This window comes from Monodon monoceros, unplaced genomic scaffold (assembly GCF_005190385.1).
Source record: "Monodon monoceros isolate NGI ecotype Baffin Bay Population unplaced genomic scaffold, NGI_Narwhal_1 Super_Scaffold_12, whole genome shotgun sequence".
In the NCBI taxonomy this organism is placed as follows: domain Eukaryota; kingdom Metazoa; phylum Chordata; class Mammalia; order Artiodactyla; family Monodontidae; genus Monodon; species Monodon monoceros.
Window position 1 is genome coordinate 62,403,514 of NW_021703768.1, and position 16,145 is coordinate 62,419,658.

General features: G+C 38.8%; 1 protein-coding gene across 3 annotated transcripts in view; it reads left to right on the forward strand.

Annotated features, from left to right (window-relative positions):
- The window catches only part of SCAMP1 (secretory carrier membrane protein 1), a 104,636-nt gene extending 88,990 nt beyond the window's left edge, over window positions 1–15,646 (forward strand). Inside the window, exon 9 of one of the 3 annotated variants that reach the window (XM_029216960.1) lies at window positions 12,818–15,646. In XM_029216960.1, the coding sequence (XP_029072793.1) occupies window positions 12,818–12,982 (165 nt within the window). In that variant the 3' untranslated portion in view covers window positions 12,983–15,646. Of the gene's footprint in view, window positions 1–7,858; window positions 7,890–12,817 lie in introns of those variants that run through there. The other 2 variants (XM_029216963.1, XM_029216961.1) reach the window with 2 other exon arrangements.
- Window positions 15,647–16,145: the final 499 nt, after the last annotated feature.

The following is a 16,145-nucleotide window of genomic DNA, read 5'->3' on the forward strand; positions in this document are numbered from 1 at the left end:
CTTCCCTGGTGACGCAGTGGTTGGGAGTCCGCCTGCCGAAGCAGGGGATGCGGGTTCGTGCCCCGGTCTGGGAGGATCCCACATGCCGCGGAGCGGCTGGGCCCGTGAGCCATGGCCGCTGAGCCTGCGCGTCCGGAGCCTGTGCTCCGCAACGGGAGAGGCCACAGCAGTGAGAGGCCCGCATACCGCAAAAAAAAAAAAAAAAGAAGAGTCACAATATACATCCCTAAAAGTATTGGAAGTGCTGACAAAAGGGAGAGCCACAGCTAGTTCAGGCAGAAGGAGGACAGCAATATTTAAGATAGACCTCAAAGGATGAGTGGAATTTCAATAGTGTGAATCTAGAGTTAAAGAGGTTACAGAAAGGGTATCTGACCCAGATCTATGGGCAGGAGGGTTCATAGAGAGTTTCTAAGAAATGTTTAATTGAAAAAATTAGGCTTAGAGGTCCAGAAGTTTTTTCAGAAATTCAAAATGAGAATGAAACAATTTTCAAAAACTCATTTTTCCCAGCTTTAAAAAATGTTGAAATCATTTTGGTATGACAGGGATCTTAAAAGCATGATTTCTTTTCCTTCCAGTTTTATTGAGATATAATTGACATACAGCACCGTATAAGTTTAAGGTGTACAGCATGATGGCTTGACTTACATACATCATGAAATGATTATCACAATAAGTTTAGTGAACATCCATCATCTCATATAGATATGAAAGAAATACAAAAATATTTTTCCAGGTTTCCCTGGTGGCGCAGTGGTTGAGAGTCTGCCTGCCGACGCAGGGGACACGGGTTTGTGCCCCGGTCTGGGAAGATCCCACATGCCGTGGAGCGGCTGGGCCCGTGAGCCATGGCCGCTGAGCCTGCGTGTCCGGAGCCTGTGCTCCGCAACGGGAGAGGCCACAACAGTGAGAGGCCCGCGTACCGCAAAAAAAAAGAAAAATTTTTCCTTGTGATGAGAAGTCTTAGGATTTACTCTCTTAAGAACTTTTGTATATAACATACTGCAGTGTTATTTATATTCATCATGTTGTACATTGCATCCGTAGTACTTATATGTCTTATAAACTGGAAGTTTGTGCCTTTTGTGCCTACTTTCATCCAGTTCCCCCTTCCTCCACCCTCTGTTTCTCATAACGACAAATCTGATCTCCTTGTCTATGAATTTGTTTCTTTTTGAAGTATAATTGATCTCTAACACTGTTAGTTCCTGTTATACAACATAGTGATTTGCTATTTCTGTACATTTCAAAATGATCACCACAATAAGTCTAGTTACCAACTGTCACCATACAAAGATATTACATAATTATTGACTATATTCGCCACACTGTACATGTCATACCTATGACTCATTTATTTTGCAGCTAGAAATTTCTAATCTTAATCTCCTCAGCTATTACTCTCCTCCCCCCACCCCCTCCCCTCTAGCAACCACCTGTTTGTTCTTTGTATCTATGATTTTGTTCCTGTTTAGCTATGTTTGTTCAATCGTTTTGTTTTTTAGATTCCACATGTGAGTGGAATCATACAGTATTTCACTTAGAATAATACCCTTTAGGTCCATCCACGTTGTCACAAATGGCAAGATATTCTTTTTTTTTTTTTTGCCGTACGCGGGCCTCTCACCGTTGTGGCCTCTCCCGTCGCGGAGCACAGGCTCCGGACACACAGGCCCAGTGGCCATGGCCCACAGGCCCAGCCACTCCGTGGCACGTGGGATCCTCCCGGACCTGGGCACTAACCCGTGTCCCCTGCATCGGCAGGCGGACTCTCAACCACTGCGCCACCAGGGAAGCCCAAGATATCATTCTTTTTTATAGCTGAGTAGAATTCCGTTGTGTGTGCATATGTGTGTGTGAGTGTGTGGGTGTGTGTATGCCACATCTTCTTTCTCCATCTATTGATGTGCACTTAGGTTGCTTCCATATCTTGGCTATTGTAAATAATACTGCAATGAATATATATCTTTTCGTATTAGTGTTTTCATTTTCTTCAGATAAATACGTAGGAGTGGGTTTGCTGGCTCTTTTGGCAGTTCTCTTTTTAATTTTTTGAGGAATATCCATACTGTCTTTGATAGTGGCTGCTTCAATTTATATTCCCACAAACAGTGCACAAGGGTTTCCTTTTCTCCACATCCTTGCCAACACTTGTAATTTGTTGTCTTTTTGATAATAGCCATTCTGATAGGTGTGAGGTGACATCTCATTATGGTTTTGAATTACATTTCCCTGATGATGAGTAATGCTGAGCATGTATTCATGTGCTTGTTGCCCATTTGTTTTCTTTGGAAAATGTCTATTTAGGTCTGCCCATTTTTAAATGAGGTTGTTTGTTTTTTTGATGTTGAGTTGTATGGGTTCTTTGTATATTTTGGATATTAACTCCTTGTCAGGTAATATTGTTTGGAATATCTTCTCCCATACAGTAGGCTGCCTTTTTGTTTTGTTGATGGTTTCCTTCACTGTGCAAAAGCTTTTTAGTTTGATGTAGTCCCATTTGTTCATTTTTGCTTTTGTTTCCCCTGCCTGAGGAGACATATCCAAAAAATATTGCTAAGACTGATGTCAAAGAGTGTACTGCCTATGTTTTCTTTCAGGAGTTTTGTGGTTTCCAATCTTAACATTTAGGTATTCATTTTGCATTTATTTTTGTTTATGGTGTTAGAGAATATTCTAATGTCATTCTTTTACTAGTAGGCGTCCAGTTTTCCCAGCATCACTTATTGAAGAGACTGTCTTTTCTCCATTCTATATTCTTGCCTCCTTTGTCATAGATTAATTGACCATAAGTACACAGGTTTATTTCTGGACTCTATTCTGTTCTGTTGATCTATGTGTCTGTTTTGGTGTTAGTACCATAGTGTTTTGATTACTGTAGCTTTGTATTATAGTCTGAAGTTGGGGACTGTGATTCTTCCAGTTCTGTTCTTCTTTCTCAAAATTGTTTTGGCTATTTGGGGTCTTTTGTGTTTTCATACAAATTTTTAAATTACTTGTTCTAGTTCTGTGAAAAATGCTATTGGTATTTTGATAGGGATTGGATTGAATATTAAGATTGCCTTGGGTAGTATGGTCATTTTAGCAATATTAATTGTTCCAATACATGAACACAGTATATGTTTCTATCTGTTTGTGTCGTCTTCAGTTTCTTTCATCAGCGTCTTATAGTTTTCCAAGTACAGATGTTTTACCTCCTTAGGTAGGTATATTCCTACATATTTTATTCTTTTTGATGCAGTCGTAAATGGGACTGTTTCCTTAATTTCTCTTTCTGATAGTTCATTGTAAGTGTATAGAAATGCAATAGATTTTTGTATATTAATTTTGTATCCTGCAACTTCACTGAATTCATTGATGAGTTCTAGTAGTTTTTTGGTGGCATCTTTATGACTTTCTATGCATAGCATCATGTCATCTGCAAACAGTGACAGTTTTACTTGTTTCTAATTTGGATTCCTTTTATTTCTTTTTCTTGTCTGATTGCTATGTGTATTGCTTCCAATACTATGTTGACTAAAAGTAGAGAGGCTGGGCATCTTTGTCTTGTTCCTGTTCTTAGAAGAAATGCTTTCAGCTTTTCAACACTGAGTATGATGTTAACTGTGGGCTTGTGATTTGTGGCCTTTGTTACTCTGAGGTATGTTCCCTATGTACCCACTTTGTAGAGTTTTTATTATAAATGGATGTTGAATTTTATCAAAAGCTTTTTCTGCATCTATTGAGATGGTCATATTATTTTTATTCTAAAATTTGTTAATGTGGTCACGTTGATTCATTTGCAGATATTGAACCATACTTACACCCCTGGGATAAATCCTACGTTATGATTGTGTATGATTCTTTTAATGTATTGTTGGATTTGGTTTGCTAATATTTCATTGAGGTTTTTTGCATCTATGTTCATCAGTAATATTGGCCTGTAATTTTCTTTTTTTGTGATATCTTTGTCTGGTTTTGGTATCAGGGTGATGCTGGCCTCATAGAATGAGTTCAGAAACATTTTTTCTCTGCAGTTTTTTGGAATAGCTGAGAGGGGTTGATGTTAACTCTTCTTTAAATGTTGGTAGAATTCACCTGTGCAGCCATCTGGTCCTGGACTTTTGTTTGCTGTGAGAATTTTTTAAATTACTGATTTAATTTAATTCTTGGTAGTTGGTCTGTTCCTAATTTCTATTTCTTCCTGATTTAGTCTTTGGAGATTGTACATATCTAGGAACTTATTTGTTTCTTCTGGGTTGTCCATTTTATTGGCATATAATTGTTCATAGCAATCTATTATGATCCATTATATATCTGTGGTGTCAGTTATCAGTTCTTTTTCATTTCTGATTTTACTGATCTGGACGCTCTCTCTTTTTTTCTTGATGAGTCTGGCTAATGGCTTATCAATTTTGTTTACCTTTTCAAAGAACCAACTCTTAGTTTCATTGAACTTTTCTATTTTTTAGTCTGTATTTCATTTATGTCTACTCTGTTCTTTATGATTTCTGTTAACTTTGGGTCTTGTTTGTTCTTTTTCCAGTTACTTTAGTTGTAAGGTTAGGTTGTTTATTTGAGATTTTTCATTTCCTGAGGTTGACTTGTATCACTATAAACTTCACTCTTAGAAACTGCTTTTGCTGCTTCCCATGGATTTTGGATCATTGTGTTTTTGTTTTCCTTTTTCTCCAAGTATTTTTTAAATTTCCTGTTTGATTTCTTCAGTGGCCCATTGTTTGTTTAGTGAGCATATTGTTTAGTCTCCATGTGTTTGTGTTTCTTACATTTATTTTCTTGTAGTTGATGTCTAGTCTTACAGCATTGTGGTCAGAAAAGATGCTTGATATGATTCCAGTTTTCTTAGGTTTACTGTGATTTGTTTTGTGGCCTGCCATGTGATCTATCGTGGAGAACGTTCCATAGTGCACTTGGAAAGAACATGATTCTGCTACTTTTGGATGAAATGCTCTCTATTTATCTATTAACTTCATTTGGTCTATTGTGTCATTTAAGGCCAGTGTTACCTTATTGATTTTCTGTCTGAATGATCTGTCCATTGATATAAGTAGGGTGTTAAAGTTTGCTAGTATTATTGGGTTTCTGTCAGTTTCTCCTTTTATGTGTGTTAGTATAGTAATTCCCCTACATACAAACGAGTTCCATTCCAAGAGCGTGTTTGTAAGTCCAGTTTGTTCGTAAGTGCAACAAAGTTAGCCTAGGTACCCAACTGACACAATCAGCTATATAGTACTGTACTGTAATAGGTTTATAATACTTTTCACACAAATAATACATAAAAAAAAAAATGCAAAAAAAAAAACTTTTTTTTTTTTTTTTTTTTTTTTTTGCGGTACGCGGGCCTCTTACTGTTTTGGCCTCTCTCGTTGTGGAGCACAGACTCCGAACGTGTAGGCTTAGCGGCCATGGCTCATGGGCCTAGCCACTCCGCGGCATGTGGGATCTTCCCAGACCAGGGCACAAACCCTTGTCCCCTGCGTCGGCAGCTGGACTCTCAACCACTGCACCACCAGGAAAGCCCAAGAAAACATTTTTAATCTTACAGTACAGTACCTTGGAAAGTACAGCAGTACAGTACAATAGCTGGCATACAGAGGTTGGCATTAAGTGAACAGGCAAGAAGAGTTACTCACTAGAGGAGGGAGAAGGGGTGGGAGATGGTAGAGCTGAAGGTTCGTCAGCAATAGGAGATGGAAGGTAAGCTGCAGTTTCACTCACGCCTGACGTTGATGGAACGAATCTTTGAAAGTTCACAACTTGAAGGTTCATATGTAGGGGACTTACTGTATGTAGTCTGTATATTTAGGTGCTCCTATGTTGGGTGTGTATATATTTACAACTGTTATACCTTTTTCTGGATTGATCCCTTGATCATTATTTAATGGCCTTCTTTGTCTCTTGTTACTGTTTGTTTTAACGTCTATTCTGTCTGGTATAGGTGTTGCTACTCCAGCTTTCTTTTCTGTTTCTGTTTGCATGGAATACCTTTTTCCATCCCCTCACTTTCAGTCCGTGTGTGTTACTTCAGGTCTAAAGTGAGTCTCTTGTAGAGCGCATATATATGAATCTTGTTTTTGTATTCATTTAGCCACTCTGTGTCTTTTGATTGGAGCATTTAGTCCATTTACATTTAAAGTAATGACTGTTAGGTTATGTATTTATTGGCATTTTGTTAATTGTTTTTTGGGTTATTTTTTGTAGTTCTTTTTTCTTTCTTTTTCTCTCTCCCTTGTGATTTGATGACTATCTTTAGTGTTATGTTTGGATTCCTTTCTTTTGTGTGTGTGTCAATTATAGACTTCTGGTTTGTTGTTACCATAAGGTTTATATATAGCAGTCTGTGTGTGTGTGTGTGTGTGTGTGTGTATGATTATTTTAAGTTGTTGATCTCTTAAGTTTGAACACATTTTAACAACCCTGCATTTTTACTCCACCCTGCCACATTTACAGTTTTTGACATCATATTTTACATCTTATTTTGAGTATCCCTTAGCTACTTATTGTGGATATAGATAATTTTTCTACCTTTTATTATTATTATTTTTTAAATATTTATTTGGTTGCACCAGGTCTTAGTTGCGGCAGGCAGGCTCCCTAGTTGTGGCTTGCGGGCTGCCTGGCTCCTTTTAGTTGTGGCATGTGGGCTCCTTAGTTCAGTAGGCAGGCTCCCCAGTTGCAGCTTGCCAGCTCCTTAGTTGTGGCTCACTGGCTCCTTAGTTGTGGCATGCATGTGGGATCTAGTTCCCCAACTAGGGATCGAACCCAGGCCCCCTGCCTTGGGAGCACAGAGTCCCAACTACTGTACCACCAGGGAAGTCCAAATTTTTCTACTTCTGTCTTTTAAGCTTTCTACTAGCTTTATAAGTGGTTAATTTACTACCTTTACTGTTTGTTTGCCTTTGCCAATGAGATTTTTCCTTTTGTAATTTTCATATTTCTAGTAGTAGCCTTTTCTGCTTTGAGAAGTCTCTTTAACATTTCTTATAAATCTGGTTTTGTGGTGCTGAACTCTTAGCTTTTGCATGTCTGTAAAACTTTTGATCTTTCCTTCAAACTGAGTAGTCTTCTTGGTTGTAGGTTTTTTTCCATTCATCACTTTAAATATATTGTGCCACTCCCTCTGGCCTGCAGAGTTTCTCCTGAAAAGTCAGGTAATAGCCTTATGGGAGTTTCCTTGTATGTAACTTGTTTCTTTTCCCTTGCTGCTTTTAATATTCTCTCTTTATCTTTAACTTTTGCTATTTTAATTACAGTGTGTCTTAATGTGGTCCTCTTTGGGTTGATCCTGTTTGGAGCTTTCTGTACTTTCTTGACCTGGATGTCTATTTCCTTTCCCAGGTTAGGGAAGTTTTCAGCTATTAGGTCTTCAAATATGTTCTCTGTCCCTTTTTCTCTCTTCTGGGACCTCTATAAAGTGAATGTTAGTACACTTGATGTTGTTTTGGAGGTCTCTTAAACTGTCCTTATTTTAAAAAATTCTTTTTTCTGTTCAGTTTGAGTGATTCCACTGCTCTCTCTTCCTGTTCTCTGATTTGTTCCTCTGTATCATCTAGCCTACTGTTGATTCCTTCTAGTGTGGTTTTAATTTCAGTTATTGTATTCTTCAACTCTGTTTGATTCTTCTTTGTATTTTCTAACTCTTCGTTAATCTTCTCACTATGTTCATCCATTTCTTCTCCTGAGTTCTTTAAGCATCCTTATGATCATTACCTTAAATTCTTTATTGTGTAGATTGCCTACTTCCACTTCACTTAGTTCTTCCTTTGGAGTTTTATCTTGTTCCTTTGTTTGGAACATATTCCTCTGTCACCTCATTTTGGTTAATTCACTGTTTTCATTTTTCTGTCTTTGGTAGGCTTGTTATATTTCCTGATCTTGGAGAAGTGGCCTTATGTAGGAAATGTCCTGTGTGTCCCAGCAGTGCACTTCCCTCTGGTCACCAGAGCTATATGCTCTGGGATTGCCCCATAGGTAGGTTGCATGAGCCCTTTTGTTGTGGTATGCTGACTACTGTGGGCAATCTGGTAGGCATGGCTAGCCCCCGGTCTGGTTGGTTGCTATGCCCTGCCTTGTGTAGAGGCTGCCAGCCACTGATGGGCCAGGCCGTGTCACGAGGTGGCTGGTTACAGAGCCCCAGGGGGTCCCAGAGCTAGTTTTGGCCCACGGCTGGGTGGAGCTGGGTCTCATGTTGGCTGGTTTGTATGCTAGGTGTCTCAGATCCCATGTTGGCCTGCTGGTGGGTGGGGCCAGTTCCTGACATAACTGTCTGCCATGTCCATGGTGTCTTGAAGCTGGTGTTGGCTTTCTTTTGGGTGTGATTGGGGCCCAAGGGGTCCCCGGGCTGGTGACTGCCCACTGGTGCATGAGGCTGAGTCATGGGGCTGGTGCTGGCCCACTGGTGAATATAGGCAGGTCCTGCAGTCTCTGGTTGCAGAACCAGGGCATCCAGAAGCTAGGGTCAGCCTGTTTGTGGATGGGGATGGGACATAGGGGGCTCCCAGGGCTAGTGCTGGCTCACTGGTGGGTGGACCCAGGTTCTGGGGTCTCTGGCTGCATGGCCCTGGAGATCTGGGGATTGATGTTGGCCAGTGGTTTGTGGGGCTGGGTCTTGGGTTAGCTGGGGGCTCTGGGGATCCTAAGGCTGCTGGTCTGCTGGTGGGTCAGGCTGTGTCCACCTGTTAGTAGCTTTGCCTGAGGTGTCCCAGTTCTGGTGCTGACAGGTTGGTGGGTGGGACCAGGTCCCGGCCCTGATTAGAAGGAGGATTCCCAAATGGCACTTTCTATCACCAGTGCCCTTGTGGTGGCCTGAGCTCCCCAGATTGGCTGCTGCCAGCATCTGTGTCCCCAGGGTGAGTTCCAGTTGCCTCCTGGGTCTGCAGGAGGCTGTTCAAGCGGGTCTTACCCAGGCTCCTTTCAAATGACTGCTTCTGCCCTGTGTCTCAGGGCAGGCGGCATTTCCTGCATGCCCTTTCAAAGTGAAGTCTCTGTTTCCTACAGCGCTCTGGCTCTCCTGGAAGCAAGCCTTGCTGGTCTTCAAAGCCAGACGTTCTGGGGGCTCACCTTCCCAGTGGAGGAGCCCATGTGGGGCTCGAACACCTCACTTCTCAGGGAATCTCTGTGATTCTAATTATCCTTCTGTTTGTGGATCGCCCACCCAGGGGTTTAGGCCTTGACTGTCCCGCATCTCTGCCCCTACTACCTGTCTTATTGTGCTTCCTTCTGTAGAACTTTAGTTTTAGTAGATCTTTTCTGCTAGTCTTCAGGTCTTTCTCATCAATAGTTGCTCTGTAAATAGCTGTAAGTTTGGGTGCCCGTGGGAGGAGGTGAGCTCAGGGTCTTCCTACTCTGCCATCCAAAATCATGATTTCTTGCTATGGTGTTCTGGAAGCATTAATGGAAACAATACATTTGGATTATTTTGTTTAAATAAAGTACCATGGTTTTTAATTTCCATAATATTTTGTGTGTCATTCAACCACATTGTACACTAAGATATTTTTGAAGATACATTAAGGAAGCAGGATTCTTTTCTGGAGTTGTGTCTTGGCTGTGACACTTTTGCAGATATTTTAAAGTTAATTTTAATTTTAATTAGTCTAACACATTTACATAATTCTCATTTGATCCTCAGGAAAACTCTGAGAGACAAACAGGACAAGAAATATTCTTGTTGTATGAGAAGTAAACTTGAGGTTTTGAGTGGTGTCCAGCCCTGCAGAAAGTAGTGGAATCACTAGGTACCGAATCTAGTGTCCTTTCTGTGGTACTCCTAGGACTAAATATGTAGGTTAGTGCAATTCTCATAAGTAGAAGAGATAGCAAGTATTTAAGTTGTTTAGTTTTTGCTTTTTAATTACACTGTTTTACCTTAAAACTATCTCCCTGATTTCTTAAGGAGTGTGTTATCAATAGATATCAGTAGATATCACTGAAACATAACAGGGAAATGGTAAGCTTTTTGAGATGTTGATCCATGTAAGTAGCCCGTCATCTTGCTGGGACACTGAAATGAAGAATCACCCCTTTCACGTGGATGTCGTGGATCTAATGCAGTATTTGAGCATTGTGCGCTGAATACATATGCAGTCTTTTCCCTCTAGGTGGCTCTCTGGGTTTATATAGATATAGACTATTGAGAAATGTATTATTCCTACCTTTATTTTACCTCTCTGCTCTGTGGGGCTATGAATTACATTTTAAGTAATTAAACCATGAAGTTCATGAACACATAACATCAGCCACTCAATTTAATACAAATTTGAAAGAAGGAATAAATTAGAACAGATGTTTGTTAATTACATGCCCATAAATTGGGGTGGGGGGAAGGGGGAGAGACAGACAAGTTAACCTGTAATTACTTTGCACTGTGGCTAGGTCTGGTAAGTAAAGAAGGTTTATTAGATTTCTATAATACACTTAATTTGTAGGATCTAATCATATGTACTCATTGTGAGATAAATTTCTTAAACATAGGTGTAGTAATTTATCTGTATCTTTAATTTTTTATTTTAAAAACTTGGTTTGGAAAGGGAATAAAAATATACTTATGGTAGTGCTGTGGTACTAAAAGAATTTTAAAGTTCACCAGTATATGTACTTGTCAATGCTCTCTTTTTCTCCCTGACCCTTTTTTTTTTTAAATTTGCACTTTGTTTATTTTTGGCTGTGTTGGGTCTTCATTGCTGCGTGTGGGCTTTCTCTAGTTGTGGTGAGCGGGGACTATTCGTTGCAGTGCGTGGGCATCTCATTGCGGTGGCTTCTCTTTGTTGTGGAGCACAGGCTCTAGGCGCACGGGCTTTAGTAGTTGTGGCACACGGGCTCAGTAGTTGTGGTTCGCAGGCTCTAGAGCGCAGCAGGTGCAGTAGTTGTGGCGCATGGGCTTAGCTGCTCCATGGCATGTGGAATCTTCCTGGACCAGGGCTTGAACCCATGTCCCCTGCATTGGTAGGCGGATTCTTAACCACTGCGCCACCAGGGAAGTCCCTCTCCCTGACCCTTTTTAAAAAAAAAAAATTATTTACTTGGTTGCACTGGGTCTTAGTTGCGGCACGCAAGATCTTTAGTTGTGGCATGTGGGATCTTTTAGTTGCAGCATGCAGGATCTTTGTAGCGGCATGCAGGATCTTTTAGTTGCAACATGTGGGATCTTTAGTTGCGGCATGCGGGATCTAATTCGCTGACCAGGGATTGAACCCCGGACCCCTGCATTGGGAGCGCGGAGTCTTAACCATTGGACCAGCAGGGAAGTCCCTCTCCCTGACCCTTTAATACTTTGATCCATAGTAATATGGCATTTGCTTTCGCTACTGTGTATCAGAAGAACTTGGGACTTTGACCCCTTATTTTCCCCGACAGCTCTTCATTCCTTAACTGCTTTCTTCCCTTGGCATCTGTGAAAAGGTCCCTGGTTTTACTCATTCCTCTCTTAAACATTTCTTGTTGTTATGGGTGCCTCTTAAATATTGGTGTCTAAACAGGCTTCGGTACTTGATTTTCTTCTTTTTCTACTTTATGTGTTATCTCTCCGTGGACAGTTTCATTACGTCAGAGTTGTAGCTACCATTATGTGCCATTGGTTTCCAAGTCCACGTCTCTCGCCCATTCCTCTCTACCTCCAAACCACATTTTCACCTGTCTGCTGGGGCAGGCTTAGAGTAGGTATTCAATAAACATTTGTGCAATGGATGAATGTTTAGAACTCAGTGTCTACTCTCCCCCCAAACCAACGTATCCTCTGTATTCTCTTTGTGAAACAACTTCCCAGTATCTAAACTTGACTTGAAAGTACTTGACTCCTACTTTTCCTCACTCCACAGTTAACTCCACAATTAACCAGTTCCTATGTATTTAGGTTTGGGAAAAGGGCTGACTTGGGTGTACTGCCCCCATCCTCCAAACCTGCTTTGATGACATTCTAGTCAGGCTTCTAATTTAGACCTAATCACAATGCAGTGTAATTACAAGTTCACTTTTCTGTCTCATCTTTCCTCCTCATCTTTCATACCCCCAAGTTTGTAGGTATGTAATAAATAAATATCAGTATTTGTCCTAGTGTGCCTTGTTATTTCCTTTCTCAAATTTGTATTAGTTGGAGTGGCTGATGTTATGGATTGATGTGCTTCATAGTTTATGCATCTTCGAGAGAGATGCTAACAGAAAGAGTATTTTTGAACCCTGCTCGTAAAAATCTAAGATTTGAGTGATGAATCAGTATGGACAGATAGCGCTCAGAAGTGTTTCTTCTTAAATCCTTTAGGACTTGACCATACACAAAAACTTAAATAGTATTCAGAGTGAATTATCTTTAAGGACACACATATTGCTCGCTACATTAAATGATAAAACGATACCTTTTGATACAATAGGGGCAGGGGTGTATATGTAGCCAACATAGAAATAGGTAAGGTATTATTTTTTTGGAATTGTCTAGGGTAGTGAATTAATGTATTTAAGTCAGAATGTCTCCTGTTGTGTTTAAACCATTCTTTTGTAAGGCTGTAATGTCTTAATTAGGTACAGTGGAAAACATAGCTTTTTGCATTTGGTTAAGAAGTCATTTTTTTATATTATTTTTGGTTTGGCATAGGCATAATTATCTCATCTGCATTGGAGATAAAAGGGAAAAATCTATTTTAAGAAAATATTTACATACAAGGTTGTGTGCCACTGTGGTGGCTGGTGTTCTTGATCTTAGGAATCCTGCCTAGAATCTAGTCTTTTTATCTCTGAGTCATGTTGGGATTAATTGAAGAGCTATTGATAATGAACGCATAGATTACCACTCATCTTCTCCCACTTTTCTGTGCCTCCGTAGGTACATGGACTGTATCGCACAACAGGTGCTAGTTTTGAGAAGGCCCAACAAGAGTTTGCAACAGGTGTGATGTCCAACAAAACTGTCCAGACTGCAGCCGCAAACGCAGCTTCGACCGCAGCAACCAGTGCGGCTCAGAACGCTTTCAAGGGCAACCAGCTTTAGAGTCTTCAAACAATACATTGTTACCTTCTGACTGTACTTTTTTCTCCAGTTACTGTATTCTATAAATATTTTTTTTTGTTCAAAACACAGTACACACAGCACGTATATTTCCTAATCACTTGTGCATGGGCTAAAACCAGAAAAACTTCCTTGTCTTATTATTTACCTGACAGTTTCTTAATATTTCAGTGCCCCTTGCAAAAAAAAAAAATTACATGTGAAGTAAATATTCTCCATATTTTTTGGGGGATGAATGTTCAGCGAATTATTTCAGTGGTGACACGCTGAAATTAACGTGGCACTTATGATTAAAAACGCACTTAGTACTTGCTGCAGTCATTCTTTCAGGAGTCAGACGTAAGGATTACACATTGGAGCAGTAAAGCAATGCTTCATTCCTTTTCCTTATTTATATTGAAAGAAATAGGACATCAGAGACTTAGGGATTTTTAAATTGGCTTGCTTTTTAGCAGTTTCAGTCACCAGTGAAGAGCCTGTGTACACTTCATGGTAGATAATGTAAATTTTATCTTTTTATTTTCTTAGAGTAGTTGATATTTTGATAACCAAGCTCTGATCTTGCATGGTCACCATGTTTCTTAAAAGAATTAGTATTTTGGGTTATGCACTGCTTATGGTTGCAGGTTTGGGGAGTTGTTTATAGAATCATAGAAATGATTTTCTGTAATACTTTCTTCTAAATAAAAATTCACTGGGGTGCAATACGAGGATATAATATAATATGCAGTGCATTATCCAAAAGAAAAGGTAGATAAGTGATGGAATAGAATGTAGTGATGATAATACCTTTTTGTTTTTAATTTTCAGTATTCATATCATAGTAAAATATTACTGTATGGAAACTTTGGTATATTCTTGTGGCTACTCTTTTTAATTGAACTGAGATTGTGTTTGGCAGCTCTTTTCTGGGGTATGTGTGTGTAATTTTTAACAGAGGTATTAAAATCTAGGCTAACTCCATGTCCAAAGAGAACATAACAGTATTTAAGAAATTTTTCTTTTAGCCTCTCATGTCTAGTTGGCATTAAAAATAAAAAGACCCTGGCACTTCACATATACTTGAATCCCTAACGCACCTCAGTCTTTGAATTTTTGAGACAGACTGAATACATTAAAATTTGTAGCAACAGAAACAATAAAACATTTAACTTGCATCAAGCAAGAAAATACAGATACAGCTGAATGCATTAATTATGGATATAATCATGTTAAAATTATTACTATGCAGCACAGAACTTCATTCTTATACTTGGGTTGAAACTTCGAGTCATTTTTAATAACTGATTAAATGACTTAAAGACATTTGTAAAGTCACAATACTGTTGTTTTGGAAGTCATTAGCTAACCTAAAAGACTGCAGAATAATAAGTATTCAACTTGATTTTGAAAAGTAAGGATACTCTATTAGATTATATTATTTGAGACTAAAAAATTGGCTGGGTGTAAATGGTTAAATCACTTTTATTCTTCCCCCCAAATCTGGAGTTAAAATGAGTTTCATGCTGGGGGTAGGATGGTGAGTTCTCACTATTTATGAAAGAAGCTTTGTGTGATACTAGATATAACACGGATCCATCCAGATGGTGTTTACATTTGATTTATTTGGGACTTTGTTGAAGTAATATACTTGGAAGATATTTCTTTTATTCTGATGAAAGTAGGATTCAGAGTATGAATTTAAAGCTGTTTTTATGAATATTTCTGATCAGTGATAATCCCTACTTACTTTCTCAACCAAATAAGCCAGTTCAAGATCTTTAGAGTCTATAATCTTACTGAAAATCTGTCTCATCAGTATGCTTTGTTGAGTGTGGATTTTATAAACATTCAAAACATTAACCACAAAATACAGCAAAAGTATGTCTGTCTGTCATTAATTCATCTCTCAAGTTCCTTTTGTTTTTCTTCAAACTGCAAAATGAAAACTTTATCATAGAGACTTGAAAAATACTGAGATACTTTCCTTCAAGAATTAGGAATGCTTCTCTCTATTCTGTAGAAATCCTCTATTGCTAAATAGCAAAGAATAATTACAACCAACTGAACCTTTCTTTGTTTTGATGGGGGAAATGTTGTTTTAAATTCCAGTTATTTGGGTTAATACAAACTGATAAGAGAAAAATGTTTTTTTAAAAACATAAATGTGCATTAAAATGATGGCACTGCTTAACAGTTTAATAAGGTAGAGGGGTTTTTAATTCTTATAATCTCTATTCTCTTAACAATAATTATTAGTAAATAGTCACATTTGCACTCAGTAGAAGATTGGCACTTGTTAGTGTTTTATATTTAATATTAGCATTACCCTGTATCGCAATCATGAAATGGTCTTCACATTGTAAGGACCCGTGTCACTTTTCAGTTGGTAATATTAAGTTTTGGCTATTTTATTTCAAACTAAAGTTTGAACACTGGAAAATCACTGCTCAGTGGTTTTTAATTTGGGACTTGGATTATTTATCTAGGGATGTGTGTATATTTTGTCAACGAGTGATAGTGCGCTGCCATTACGGTGACTGTCATGGTTCTGTATAAACGCCCTCCGTCTGTCCCTCTAATGTTGCATGTTTTCAGTGGTTTGGAAGTTTTGTATATTTATTGTATTAACACAGAATGTCGTAAAATAAAATGCTGTTTACTGGATGTTTGTATAGTTTTAAATACTGTATTAGCACTTCAGAGGCAGAAATTATGCTGAGGGCCTAAGGTATATAGAAATAACCACATTTAATTTTTAAAAAATAAGTTGTGTATAATTCTGTCACGTGCTACTAAACAAAATAAGTATTATAAAAGACTTAGTTGAAAACTCAGCAACATAAAATGACAATTTTTCCGTTGCTTTCACCTTTGTAGGTAGTAGAACATGAGGTTCACTCATTAAATATTTTGACCACTTTAAGGTCAAAATACACAGACTGTCTAGCAGTTAGTGAGATTCAAAATAGAAAACCTGTTTTGTGGCCCAGATTTTCTCCTTGTAGGTTAACATGGATGCCTCTGTACTTGTATTGTATTGATTTGATTGAACTTGTGTTCTGTTTTCTAGCCTCACTACCTGTTGTTGTTTTATGTACTGATGAAAGTACAAATTCGTGTATTGTTGGATTTTTCACTTGGCTATCTAAAGAGGATATAAAAA